A 13,801-nucleotide genomic window follows, 5' to 3' on the forward strand; every position below is an offset into this window, starting at 1 on the left:
AAGTTAGCTGACATTCTTCCTTTCTTAGGTTTCCTAAAAAGAGCTAGAGATTTAGTCTAAGATTAAATTTGTCCTGGAGAAATAGAAAGGGTATTAAACTTTTACCCACAAGAATGAAAGTGATTTACAGTTACTTGTTTTCTTTATCAAGCATCATTTTATTTTTCAAATTACTTAAAAGAAACACATTCCATGTTTTGTTTGTGTGCTTATCCAAAAAAAAGCATTGTGATGCTTGGTATAAAAAGGTTTTAAAGGTTTTTAAATTGCAAACCATTTAAGCAACCTAATTAGATCAAACACATCTGGGAATTTCTGAGTATGTACATGAGGAAAAAATTAGTTAAAGCATCCTGATTTTTAAAATCTTGGATCATTCACTAGCTTTCTGAATGCTCAATGTCAGAAAAACTGATATGAAGAATTAAATACTATTGACCACAAGAGGGAAGCCTAGTCCCACTTTCACTATGCTTTAGGGAAAAAAACCAAAAAAACCCAAAAAAAACCCAAAACAACCTCAAAGGAAAGCCACGTTTACTAAGAACTTTTAAAATATTCACCAATAAATACGGTGTACAAGACAAAACAACTGTCATCCCCACCTGAGGCTGCATTTGTGGTGGGAGTGGTTTTAGTGTTTTGAATGGACTCGTTCTTGGACTCCACATATTACTGGCTATAGAGTTAGAGACGTGATTTACAAAACTACCTTCCCACTTTCTAAGTGAGACATTGACCAAAGGGCTAGACTTCTGTAAATCTTGGTTTCCTCAGAATAAATTGGAAATATAATGGTAGAAAATATAATGGTAATATTTAATATGATATTTACTATTTTATTAGTAATATTTTAATTGGTAAGGGAGAAAGACCGCACCAAAAAAAAAAAAAAAAAAAGACTTTCAGTAAAACCAATGACAGTTCTCTGGCCGATTTCTCACCTTTCTTTCTACCATAAAACTTCAAAGTTCAAAAGTAACCTTAGATCAAAAATAGGTAATTCTCTCTCATCATAGTTAGATAAAAACATTGATTTTGCTAAAGCATTTTACGGCATTGGTCATTTCTCATGTATTATCCTATCTAAGTCTTGAAATGCCCTGTGTGTTAGATGACATTCACCCACTCATGTTCTCCCGTGTTCTACTGTGATCACCTAACAAACTTCCCTCTTACACTCTACGCTTGACCCGTGCTATGTCAATGCGCACGAGAGCCACCTTCTCATCATGACCTCTATTTTTTGAAAATTTCTTTCATTTATCATAACATTCAGACTTGAAATCTAACTACAAGGTACTTTTTGATCATCTTCTACCACCTTCCTTATCCTAATCCAGCCAGTAAGCAGGCCTAGGGATTCATTCCTCACGTTTAACTTTGCCACGGGGTGGCAAAGATGATAGATGGAGCTGGAAATGGCTCTGAAAATAATTTGCCAAAACATGGAAGGAACAGAAAGTTGAAGGAGTGAATCAGCCATTGTCCAGGCACAAGGAGGCAGCTGGTGAAGGCAGCCACTCTCAGGCTTCGCTGGTGATTTTTCGAATGAAACTTTTCCTTCATAGTCTCTCAACTACCAAGTTCAGCCTATTAGAAGAGACAAGAAAATTGGGAATTATAGAACAATCTGACTCTAGATGCTCAAATCATAACAATGGGGCCTGTGGAAATACTCTGAGATGTGGATTTGAAGTTTCCAACCCCTCTCCCCACGTGTGTGTGAATGTGTGTGTGTGTGTGTTGGCAAATCCTTATTTACAAAAGCTACACAAAGAAAAGTGATTTCGCACCCCTGAGAGCCTGTACAAACTCAGGCCTTTGAAGCATCAGATTTCAAGTGGAGGTAAAGAAAAAAATGAATCAAACTCTCAAACTCTCATCCTCCCAGGGTAGAGATGAACCCAAACACCATGGACCCCTTTATTCACACAGGACATCTTAGGAAGGTCCATTAACCCATCATCCCAGCACATTTGTTGATGTCATCAGTTGGCAGTTTTCAGTCTGACACAGATTTATTTCTGCAGATTAGCCTTTGCCCCCTCTCAGGATGGAGAGGAGACATGATAGCGAACAAGGAGAGTTTTTTACATGGGGACTTGGGGAGGAAATGCCTAGATCAACATCCCCAAAGATCCTCTGGTAGGAAGTCCTCAGCAGGAGAAACACCATGAAGACTCTGAGTACTAGAGGGAAAAGGAGGGAAAGGCAGCTAAAGGAGGGGGTTGGAGGCTCTCAGAGCTCAAACCACACAAGCATGAAGCAGCGAGGTCCCAGACTTGACCTGGGTCCAAGGAGAAGGCGATCTCATTTCCAAGCCCTCACCTTTTACTCCAAAATAACATTTTCTCTGGTTCTAAGTTTGGACTGTGGGGAGAACCCGAGTGAACTATGGGGGAAATAGAGATACAGAGATAGAGGTAGAGAGATATATTTGCATTTAGTAGTTTTTAAAAAAATTCCTATTTGCTTCTATGGTCTTGTCTGTATAGTAGGGAATAAAACCAAGAATATTACATTTCCCAGGCTCTCCCTACCCCCGGTTTCTGAATGTGGTCTACATTCTGCAAGTGAAATTTAGGATTGTGAGATTCGGGAAGCAGAGACAGGCTGAAGGTTTCTCAGGTCGTGGATACAAGGGTTCACGGACCGGGGTCTTGTGTTGGCGGCATCCTTGTGTTCCCGAGACATTCCCTCCCCCTGAGCTCTAGAGGAGCCATGATGCCAGCAGTGGCTCCTACAGGTCCCTCCCTCACAAAGTTAGGGGTCTGTAACTGATTTGTGCTCCTCCAGGCTTCCAACAGTTTTGAGGTATAATTCCCTATAATAGAGTAGAATTGTAACAAATAATCCCATTTAGGGTGTCCTCAGGGATTTCTATTTCCTGAACGAACTTCGACTAGTACAGAGGCTCCTCGCCTTTTGATGTTACCGAGACAACCTCATTCAGGCGCCCTCAGAAATTCCCGCAAACACACAGGAAGTTAGAGGTCAGGAGAAAACAGGGAACCATGATTAATGTCCAAATAGAAACTTCTTTCTCATCACAGAGAAAGGGAACTGAAAGTCTATTCTAAAGACTCCCCAGTTTAGTAATCTCATGAGGAGAACCAATCAGTGTTTTAGGACTAAATGACATCATAAGTTGCTGAGCAACATCTTGGGTTGAAGGTGCTATTACAACATGTAGAACACAGAGACATATATAGTCTCTGAGTTTACTGTACATATATTGAGCATCTTGTAAGAACAAGGCATTATGGCAGCCAGCAAAGGGCAAGCACAGAAAAATTATATTGGTTAAGTGTGATTAGAGGAGGTTAGGATAGAGGAGATGACAAACCGAAATTATAGGATCAGACTCTCAGCAGAGACTGATACTGTAGAAGTCTCCTCTGGCCCATTCCAGTGCCTCCAGGAAACACAGTCCTCAACAATTTTAGGGCAGAACTGTGTGTGCATCCTCCCAGGCATCTAGAAGTCAGTATCAGAGGATGTCCAAAGCCCTTAGATACAATCAGAAAATCAGCCATGTGTAGAGTCTTGGCTCTTCTGAACTGGGATGGGAGTTGTAGGGCAGGATAAGACCTCAGCAGTGTAGAAAACACTGTGGAAAACCCACCCTAAGTATATGTGTCATGACTGATCTTAAAGAGTAAACTCACCATCTCACGAGCCGCCTCACTGCCAGGTCTCTCCTCCTTGCAAGTATTTGGATTCCAGCCCTTTCTAGGGTTGGTTTAACACTTTCCTTTCTATTTTGCTATATTTTCAAAAAATGAGGGTCAGTCAACATGTGCTAACTTTCAGTATTCTCAACAGTGAACATCAAGATAAATTCTTTGAATCAGAACTTTCATCATGAGGAAGTAATGGTAAAGCCCTCCTACAGGTTATTATCTCTAGTCTTCCAGGTAAAATAAGCTCTGCCCCATTTACTCTCTTTATTCATCTATCTGATTCTTCAGGAAAGGTATGTGCCCAGAAGTCTTTTCCAATCTCAGGACATATTTAAGGTAACAGGAATTAGGAATAGAATTCCCCCTTTCCAGTCTACTGTCTCCAGTAACCACTACCTATGTTCCAAGGTGTAGCTTTCCATACATCTCGAGCTTTGGGAGTGTTGGAACTCAGAGTTTCTCTTCTGATGTTCTCCTGAACTGTCAGGGATCCCAAACTCTTGGGCAGAGTTGGCCACCTTGGAGTCTAGGATACTGGAGGGAGCCTGAAGCAGTAAGAGGTGCCTTAAGGGCAGCTCTGTCACCCGACACTGCCAAGATTCAGGCATTCCTCATAGCCTGACCATTTACCTTCTTTTGAGATGAACTACTGTCCCTTAAATAAATTCCCCGGCTGTCACAGCACAGAGACATGATCTGCCATTAACTCTCATCTTAGGATATTTCCATTGATTCTATTCTCACTAATGTGCTTCAGGCAGATCCATTTCTGGCACTTGGATTGGGATGGAAGAGTCTCTGAGTGATTGCCCATCATTCTTGAAAACTCGATTTTTTTGTTCTTTTTGTTTGGTTGTGAGTTTGTTTGATTGATTAAGAAGTTCCTTTTCATCTAATGAACAAAGCATCACCTTTCCTGGACCCTTTGCAAAAGTCCTTCCCTTAGCAACAGCAGTGTCATCTCAAACGATTTTTCTGATTGGCTGCAGCTCAACTGATTCTAAATTTTAATCAGTCAGACTCTGACACCCTACATTCTCTTTACTTGTATTCCAGTCTGTTGTGACCCACCTTGAGCTCTACTGACCCTCATCGAGACGCCTAAGAAGAAAATGGCCATAATTGGAGTCCCAATACCAGGATTTTTCATCACTGTTCTGATAAGCCTTCAGGAATCATGGGCTATCACAGGTAAGTGCTGAAAGAATCAAAAGTAGGGATAAATAAGTTCTGAGAGCATCGGAGAAGTGAATTGTGGACATTTGAAAGACAATCTTTGGAGTGAAAAAGAAGAGTGACAGGTATTTTCTGGGTCTAACTCTAACATTATAATAAATTGTAGTTAGAAGAGTTCTCTGCTCACCAGCAATTGAAGTAAACTTTAGATTAGAGAAGCAAAACTGAATTGTATACTGATTAATACTATTGACTTTGATATAAGCCAAACTTTCAGGGAAATATTTTCTGACAGGCATTAACAAGATACGTTTCTGCTCTTTAACTTTTCATTCCTGGAAAATTAGTAAAAATTAAAAACCTCATGTAATTTCATGAGGATTAAGTCAGAAAAAAATATGAGATTTCTGGACACCTGTTCTTAACTATTTTTGCCACAGTAGCTATCTTTTGGCCTGTCAATTCTGTCAGCCTATTTGGAGCACAGACATTATACTAAAGATCACTAGAAAGGAAAATCACCAAAAAGCAACCATTCACCCAAGGGAGGGGGAAGGGCAGGCATGCTGATATGAATTGCATTTAATTTACTGTCTCTTGGGACGGTGATAACCCCAATTACAGTGGATCTTAAAAGGATCTTTGGTCACTGTAACTTAGTAATATTCTTAAGAGGGTAGAAAAATGAGTAAGGAAGTGAAGTGTCTGATATTACTCTCTACCATCTCCAGAGCAAATATTGTGCTGTTGTGAAGGTGTATTGTGAAAAAACATTCTTCGCCCAGAGTGCCCCCCAAAGAAGGTGGCAGGTAGACTGGAAATAGGTAAAGTAATAACCTAGCTCCAAGACCCATGATGACAGTGTAGGTTTCTATTGCCCAGAAAGAGCCACATACAAGGATGCCTTCCAGGAAAGATAGCTTCCCTTGGAGCTAAAAGAGGAAGTTAGAATGTGTGTGTGTGTGTGTGTGTGTGTGTGTGTGTGTGTGTGTGTAGCTGCAAATGCTAGATAAATCCCTAGGTTTATCAATAAATATACAGTTGGATTTTAAAACCCACCGCTCATTTACATGCACCACAGAGGCAGCCTCCTCTTCAACTGTAGCTTTCTTATTTCAAGTCCATTATTCCCTTGGTGTAGATTATTCTCACTATCAACCATAATAGAATATGTCCCTTAATGACAGTCTCAATCTAAAGATCTTTAAGATGCAAGGGAACGTTGGTGAGGTCAATCCAAATATAATACTTCCCTCAGAGGGATGCAGGGTGTGGGTGTGGATACAGGAAAGTGAGTGCTCTACAATGCTACAAGGTCTCAAACTTAATTATTTGGGTACCACAATCTCCAGTCATATATTCCATGGGTCTGGCCCTTAAACATAAAGCAGTTTCTGATGCTAAAGTACTTGTTGTAATCCCGATGATATACTAAGAAATTACTTAAAACTAGTCTCATTTCATCTTAAAAACAAACCCAACATAGAAGCAAAACCACAGTGGAATATAATGGGAAAACTACATATAAATAGATAAAGTAATGTACTCAAGATCACTAGGTAGCTGAATGAGAATTCGAGATTTAATTTGATTCCAGAGTTCAAACCCAACCTTTTAAACATTGTTTCTCTCTTCTTAGAGTTATGGTGCTCTGAGACATGCCCTGGGATTCTGGCTTAAATTATTTAATTCCTAGGTCAAGAGAGTGAGAGAACATTTCTCTTTTAGGGGCTACTGCTGAAATTCTAAAGAGGGAATCATTTCTCAGGCAGTAACATGGAGTCAAACAAAAGCTTCACGAGACTCTAGTTTTTCAGAGCTCATTTCCTCAATCCACACTCTCTAAATTGAACCTTTGCTTGTCCACTCCCAGCTCTGTTGAACACGAATGTCCTTCACCCAGGCCTCATCTTCCCACTCATCCCTACTCTCCATCACTCCTCCTTTCCACTTGGCCCTCTCTTTCCACTACCCCTGCCCACATTTGTGTGTCTCACATCCTGGGTTCTTCTTCAACACTCTCTCCTGGTTCCCACCCTAATTCCCTTTCTTGTCTTTTCAGAGGATCATGTGATCATCCAGGCTGAATTCTCTCTGGTCCCTGACCAGTCAGGCGAGTTTATGTTTGACTTTGATGGTGATGAGATTTTCCACGTGGATTTGGAAAGGAAGGAGACAGTGTGGCGGCTTGAAGAATTTGGAAATTTTGCCAGCTTTCAGGCTCAGGGTGCATTGGCCAATATTGCTGTGGGAAAAGCCAACCTGGACATCATGATAAAGCGCTCCAACCACACCCCAAACACCAATGGTACCTCTCTCTCTGCTGCACTCCTAGACTTGGGAATTGTAGCTTTAGATAGATACTTCAGCTCTTTGTGTTATGTTACTATGACTGCCTTTCCCTCCCAGGGACCTGTTCTTGCCATATGCAAGCTCCAAATTCTCATGCCACCAGCCCAAGAACTTTATGAGTTTGTTCCTTTCTTGATGTGCTCACATCTCGTCTCTAGCATCCACAGTCTCTCATAAAGTCATTGCCCTGAATCCATGCTGGGGGAGCCAGGAATGAGGTCCTTGGGTATCTTTACACCTCAATGTTGGTTCCCGTTCATGGGGGAGGGTATTAGAGCTGGGTATCTGAGACCATGACACAGATTCTCGGGCACAATTTCAATTGCTTTTTCAGCCTTGGTGGGAGGGAGAAGGGCAGGACTAAGCAGGGAAAGCTAATTTCTGTCACCTGTCCCCCAGTACCTCCAGAAGTGACTGTGCTCTCAAACACCCCTGTGGAAGAGGGAGAGCCCAACATCCTCATCTGTTTCATCGACAAGTTTTCTCCACCAGCGATCAATGTCACGTGGCTTCAAAATGGCAAACCTGTCACCACAGGAGTGTCAGAGACAGTCTTCCTGCCCAGGAATGACCACCTTTTCCGCAAGTTTCACTACCTCCCCTTCGTGCCCTCAACCGAGGATGTCTATGACTGCAAGGTGGAGCACTGGGGTTTGGAGGAGCCACTTCTCAAGCACTGGGGTAAGAACCATCCTTCAATCTCCTGTATTTTACGGTTTCCTCCTGTGATGCATGCGTCTGGCCCTTTGGGGCCACAAGTCCCCTAACTGTTTCATAACAACTGCTCCAATGCCTGTTCCTGGTCTCCCATTGCTCAGCTTTCCCCACTTCTAATCTGTAATTCCCTTAATGCGTCATCCTGTCTTCCTCTTATTTAGTTGATGAAAAAATATTCTTTTGACTAAGTACCCTATATTTGGTCCTAAGTGCTGCTCCCTACCACATGCGTTATTCTGTACTCTGATTTATTTTTCCCCAGAGTATGAAGCTCCAACCCCCCTCCCAGAGACCACAGAGAACGCCGTGTGTGCCCTGGGCCTGATTGTGGCTCTGGTGGGCATCATTGTTGGGACCATTTTCATCATCAAGGGCGTGCGCAAAGGCAACACTGTTGAACACCGCGGGCCTCTGTGAGGCACCTGCAGGTGGGTTTGCTGTGGTCAGAGGAAGACATATATGGAATGATCCAGAGGAAGGAAACAGAGTGAGGGAAAGGACATGTGATGCCTTTAAGGGAAAACAAGTGCAAAAGTCATGGCCCTTGATTTATCTTTGCTGGACAAAATCAGACGTTGCCGTCATCTGATACTCCAAAGCCTCACAGTCCTACGTTCCTTTCCATACATGTGCCCCTAAAACCACACCTCCTGTCTTAGAACTTATCTCCAGGACCTAAAATAATTGTTTCACATTAGAATACTGAGTCCTGTGATCTGGGAAAGTCAACTTCAAGATTAAGACTCCTCCTGGCTTATATTTCCTGAGCAGGATATCTGTTCTGAAGCATTTCCAGAACTTCACTCTTTGGGGTTTAGGGTAGATTCATTGTATGAAATGGAAATCTCTTGGAGGCCAAAGCCTGTTTTTACCCCTCCATTCTGAAAAATAGTGTCAGAAGGTCTAAGAGAAAGTAAAGCATGGTCTGCTCATTCATGCTTACTTGGAAGGTTGGAAAGGTTGTATTTACAAGAGGTCACACAAATACTAAGAGACTGTTCCAAAGTCAAAGGATTAAAGGTGAAGAGGAAGGAATCTGAAGGTAAGAGCTCAAAATATTCATCTTAAACTCTATAGTAACTGTGTGTGTCCTGCTACAGGTAATGGACTTCGTTAAAGAGAAGATCGATGAAGATATTTCTGCTTTAATAGCTCTACAAACCCGGCAGTACCCCAATTGTTCACCTCAGTGATGACAACCATCCTTCAGCACTTCCCAACACTTTAGCTACTCTAAGAGTAAAGACGCCTTCTACAATCTCCAAATTCTAATGTCTAGTTATTCCCTGTCTATTGCTCCTTCTTGTATTGGCTTTCCCTCCGTTTTCCACTGTCTTTTTATTATCACTATGTAATGCCTTTGGAATAGAGCCCATAGGATCCTTTCTCTGCTATGGAACTTTTTGAATGTTCTATGGGCTATCTCTTGTATACTTATTATTTGGAGTTTCTTCTGACTGCAATTGTGATTTTTCTGAATACAATAAACTTTGAGTGGGTCTTAAGTGGAGTTTTTGGTATCTGAGCCAATTCTTCATGGTGGCTGGGGAGTATATGTGATCCTTTCATCCTGAAATGTCTGAACGCTGAATGTATCTTACAGGCTCTGTAGTTAATCAGAAATAGTCCGGTTTATTAGGACCCAAGTCCATTCAGAGGATCTGCCAGCAATCCAGTTGCTGTGGTCTGGTCCTTATATAGAAAACCCTAGAGTAGGGTTTATTTGTTGAGAGATGACTTAGCAACACGTTCATAATCTGGTTTGGATTCTTAAGCCTCCAAATCAATGAGATATCTGGATCTTCAGGAGAGTGAATCTTAAATCCTAAGGAAGACTTCTGATAATGGATGAGACAGATGGTGGGGAACAGATGGTGGTGGAGCAGTGAGCAGAATACAGGAGCGTTCATATACATAACAGGATTTCCAAATCAACACCATGCATTTTAGACTTAAGGAGGCATGAGATTGGACACTGAGATTGGCATTACCATTTTCTTTTTTTTTTTTAACATCTTTATTGGACTATAATTGCTTTACAATGTTGTGTTGGTTTCTGCTGTATAACAAAGTGAATCAGCTATACCTACACATATATCCCCATACCTCCTCCCTCTTGCATCTCCCTCGCACCCTCCCTATCCCCCCCTCTAGGTAGTCACAAAGCACAGAGCTGATCTCCCTGTGCTGTGTAGCTGCTTCCCACTAGCTATCTATTTTACATTTGGTAGTGTATATATATTAATGCCACTCTCTCACTTTGTCCCAGCTTACCCTTCCCCCTCCCTGTGTCCTCAAGTCTATTCTCTACGCCTGCGTCTTTATTCCTGTCCTGCCCCTAGGTTCATAGGAAGCATTTTTATTTTTTGATTCCATATATATGTGTTAGCATACTGTACTTGTTTTTCTCTTTCTGACTTACTTCGCTCTGTATGACAGACTCCAGGTCCATCCACCTCACTACAAAAAACTCAATTTTGTTTCTTTTTATGGCTGAGTAATATTCCATTGTATATTTGTGCCACATCTTCTTTATCCATTCATCTGTCGATGGACACCTAGATTACTTCCATGTCCTGGCTACTGTAAATAGTGCTGCAATGAACATTGTGGTACATGACTCTTTTTGAATTAATGTTTTCTCAGGGTATATGCCCAGTAGTGGGATTGCTGGGTCGTATGGTAGTTCTACTTTTAGTTTTTTAAGGAACATCCATACTGTCCTCCATAGTGGCTGTATCAATTTACATTCCCACCAACAGGGCAAGAGGGTTTCCTTTTCTCCACACCCTCTTCAGCATTTATTGTTTGTAGATTTTTTGATGATGGCCATTCTGACCAGTGTGAGGTGATACCTCATTGTAGTTTTGATTTGCATTTCTCTAATGATTAGTGATGTTGAGCATACTTTCATGTGTTTGTTGGCAATCTGTATATCTTCTTTGGAGAAATGTCTGTTTAGGTCTTCTGCCCATTTTTCGATTGGGTTGTTTGTTTTTTTGATATAGAGCTGCATGAGCTGCTTGTATATTTTGGAGATGAATCCTTTGTCAGTTGCTTTGTTTCCAAATATTTTCTCCCATTCTGAGGGTTGTCTTTTCATCTTGTTTATGGTTTCCTTTGCAGTGCAAAAGTTTTAAGTTTCATTAGGTCCCATTTGTTTATTTTTGTTTTTATTTCCATTTCTCTAGGAGGTGGGTCAAAAGGGATCTTGCTGTGATTTATGTCATAGAGTGTTCTGCCTATGTTGTCCTCTAAGAGTTTGATAGTGTCTGGCCTTACATTTAGGTCTTTAATCCATTTTGAGTTTATTTTTGAGTGTGGTGTTAGGGAGTGTTCTAATTTCATTCTTTTACATGTAGCTGTCCAGTTTTCCCAGCACCACTTATTGAAGAGGTTGTCTTTTCTCCATTGTATATTCTTGCCTCCTTTATCAAAGATAACATGACCATATGTGCATGGGTTTATCTCTGGGCTTTCTATCCTGTTCCATTGATCTATATTTCTGTTTTTGTGCTAGTACCATACTGTCTTGATTACTGTCACTTTGTAGTATAGTCTGAAGTCAGGGAACCTGACTCCTCCAGCTCCATTTTTCTTTCTCAAGATTGCTTTGGCTATTCGGGGTCTTTTGTGTTTCCATACAAATTGTGAACTTTTTTGTTCTAGTTCTGTGAAAAATGCCATTGGTAGTTTGATAGGGATTGCATTAAATCTATAGATTGCTTTGGGTAGTATAGTCATTTTCACAATCTTGATTCTTCCAATCCAAGAACATGGTATATCTCTCCATCTGGTTGTATCATCTTTAATTTCTTTCATCAGTGTCTTATAGTTTTCTGCATACAGGTCTTTTGTCTCCTTAGGTAGGTTTATTCCTAGGTATTTATTCTTTTTGTTGCAGTGGTAAATGGGAGTGTTTCCTTAATTTCTCTTTCAGAATTCTCATCATTAGTGTATAGGAATGCAGGAGATATCTGTGCATTAATTTTGCATCCTGCTACTTTACCAAATTCATTGATTAGCTCTAGTAGTTCTCTGGTAGCATCTTTAGGATTCTCTATGTATAGTATCATGTCATCTGCAAACAGTGACAGTTTTACTTCTTCTTTTCCAATTTGGATTCCTTTTATTTCTTTTTCTTCTCTGATTGCTATGGCTAAAACTTCCAAAACTATGTTGAATAATAGTGGTGAAAGTGGGCAACCTTGTCTTGTTCCTGATCTTAGATGAAATGGTTTCAGTTTTTCACCATTGAGGACAATGTTGGCTGTGGGTTTGTCACATATGGCCTTTATTATGTTGAGGTAAGTTCCCTCTATGCCTACTTTCTGGAGGGCTTTTATCATAAATGTGTGTTGAATTTTATCAAAAGCTTTTTCTGCATCTCTTGAGATTATCATATGGTTTTTATCCTTCTATTTGTTAATATGGGTTATCACATTGATTGATTTGCGTATATTGAAGAATCCTTGCATTCCTGGGATAAACCCCACTTGATCATGTTGTATGATCCTTTTAATGTGCTGCTGGATTCTGTTTGCTAGTATTTTGTTGAGGATTTTTGCATCTATGTTCATCAGTGATATTGGCCCTTAGTTTTCTTTCTTTGTGACATCTTTGTCTGGTTTTGGTATCAAGGTGATGGTGGCCTTGTAGAATGAGTTTGGAAGTGTTCCTCCCTCTGCTATATTTTGGAAGAGTTTGAGAAGGATAGGTGTTAGCTTTTTTCTAAATGTTTGATAGAATTCACCTGTGAATCCATCTGGTTCTGGGCTTTTGTTTGTTGGAAGATTTTTAATCACAGTTTCAATTTCAGTGCTTGTGATTGGTCTGTTTATATTTTCTATTTCTTCCTGGTTCAGTCTCGAAAGGTTGTGCTTTTCTAAGAATTTGTCCATTTCTTCCAGGTTGTCCATTTTATTGGCATATAGTTGCTTGTAGTAATCTCTCATGATCTTCTGTATTCCTGCAATGTCTGTTGTTACTTCTCCTTTTTCATTTCTAATTCTGTTGATTTGTGTCTTCTCCCTTTTTTCCTTGACGAGTCTAGCTAATGGTTTATCAATTTTGTTTATCTTCTCAAAGCACCAGCTTTTAGTTTTTTTGATCTTTGCTATTGTTTCCTTCATTTCTTTTCCATTTATTTCTGATCTTTATGATTTCTTTCCTTCAGCCAACTTTGGGGGTTTTTGTTTTTCTTTCTCTAATTGCTTTAGGTGTAAGGTTAGGTTGCTTATTTGAGATTTTTCTTGTTTCTTGAGGTAGGTTTGTATTGCTATAAACTTCCCTCTTAGAACTGCTTTTCCTGCATCCCATAGGTTTTGGGTCATTGTGTTTTCATTGTCATCTGTTTCTAGGTATTTTTTGATTTCCTATTTGATTTCTTCAGTGATCTCTTAGTTATTTTGTAGTGTATTGTTTAGACTTCATGAGTTTGTATTTTTTCAGATTTTTTCCTGTAATTGATATCTAGTCTCATAGCGTTCTGGTCAGAAAAGATACTTGATATGATTTCAATTTTCTTAAATTTACCAAGGCTTGATTTGTGACCCAATATATGATCTATCCTGGAGAATGTTCCATGAGCACTTGTGAAGAAAGTGTATTCTGTTGTTTTTGGATGGAATGTCCTATAAATATCAATTTAGTCCATCTTGTTTAATGTGTCATTTAAAGCTTGTGTTTCCTTATTTATTTTCATTTTGGTTGATCTGCCCATTGGTGAAAATGGGGTGTTAAAGTCCCCTACTATTATTGTGTTACTGTCGATGTCCCCTTTTATGGCTGTTAGCATTTGCCTTATGTATTGAGGTGCTATGTTGGGTGCATAAATATTTACAGCTTATGGATTGATCCCTTGATCATTA

At 40.1% G+C, this 13,801-nt stretch overlaps 1 protein-coding gene across 1 annotated transcript; it reads left to right on the forward strand.

Moving 5' to 3' along the window:
• Nucleotides 1–4,731: 4,731 nt before the first annotated feature.
• Nucleotides 4,732–9,441, forward strand: LOC132374601 (HLA class II histocompatibility antigen, DR alpha chain). Its single transcript, XM_059938476.1, has 5 exons — nucleotides 4,732–4,877; nucleotides 6,925–7,170; nucleotides 7,614–7,895; nucleotides 8,194–8,359; nucleotides 9,032–9,441. The coding sequence occupies exons 1-4, from the start codon at nucleotides 4,799–4,801 to the stop codon at nucleotides 8,346–8,348; spliced, it is 762 nt and encodes a 253-aa protein (XP_059794459.1). The 5' UTR covers nucleotides 4,732–4,798; the 3' UTR covers nucleotides 8,349–8,359; nucleotides 9,032–9,441.
• The last annotated feature ends 4,360 nt before the right edge of the window (nucleotides 9,442–13,801 follow it).

This window comes from Balaenoptera ricei, chromosome 11 (assembly GCF_028023285.1).
Source record: "Balaenoptera ricei isolate mBalRic1 chromosome 11, mBalRic1.hap2, whole genome shotgun sequence".
Lineage (NCBI taxonomy): Eukaryota > Metazoa > Chordata > Mammalia > Artiodactyla > Balaenopteridae > Balaenoptera > Balaenoptera ricei.

Excerpts from the sequence above, each read along its gene's own strand:
- LOC132374601 (XM_059938476.1), top strand. The coding sequence starts at position 4,799 with ATGGCCATAATTGGAGTCCCAATACCAGGATTTTTCATCACTGTTCTG. Across the intron at positions 4,878-6,924 it reads GGAATCATGGGCTATCACAG|AGGATCATGTGATCATCCAG; the intron begins GTAAGTGCTGAA and ends TTGTCTTTTCAG. Across the intron at positions 7,171-7,613 it reads CCACACCCCAAACACCAATG|TACCTCCAGAAGTGACTGTG; the intron begins GTACCTCTCTCT and ends CCTGTCCCCCAG.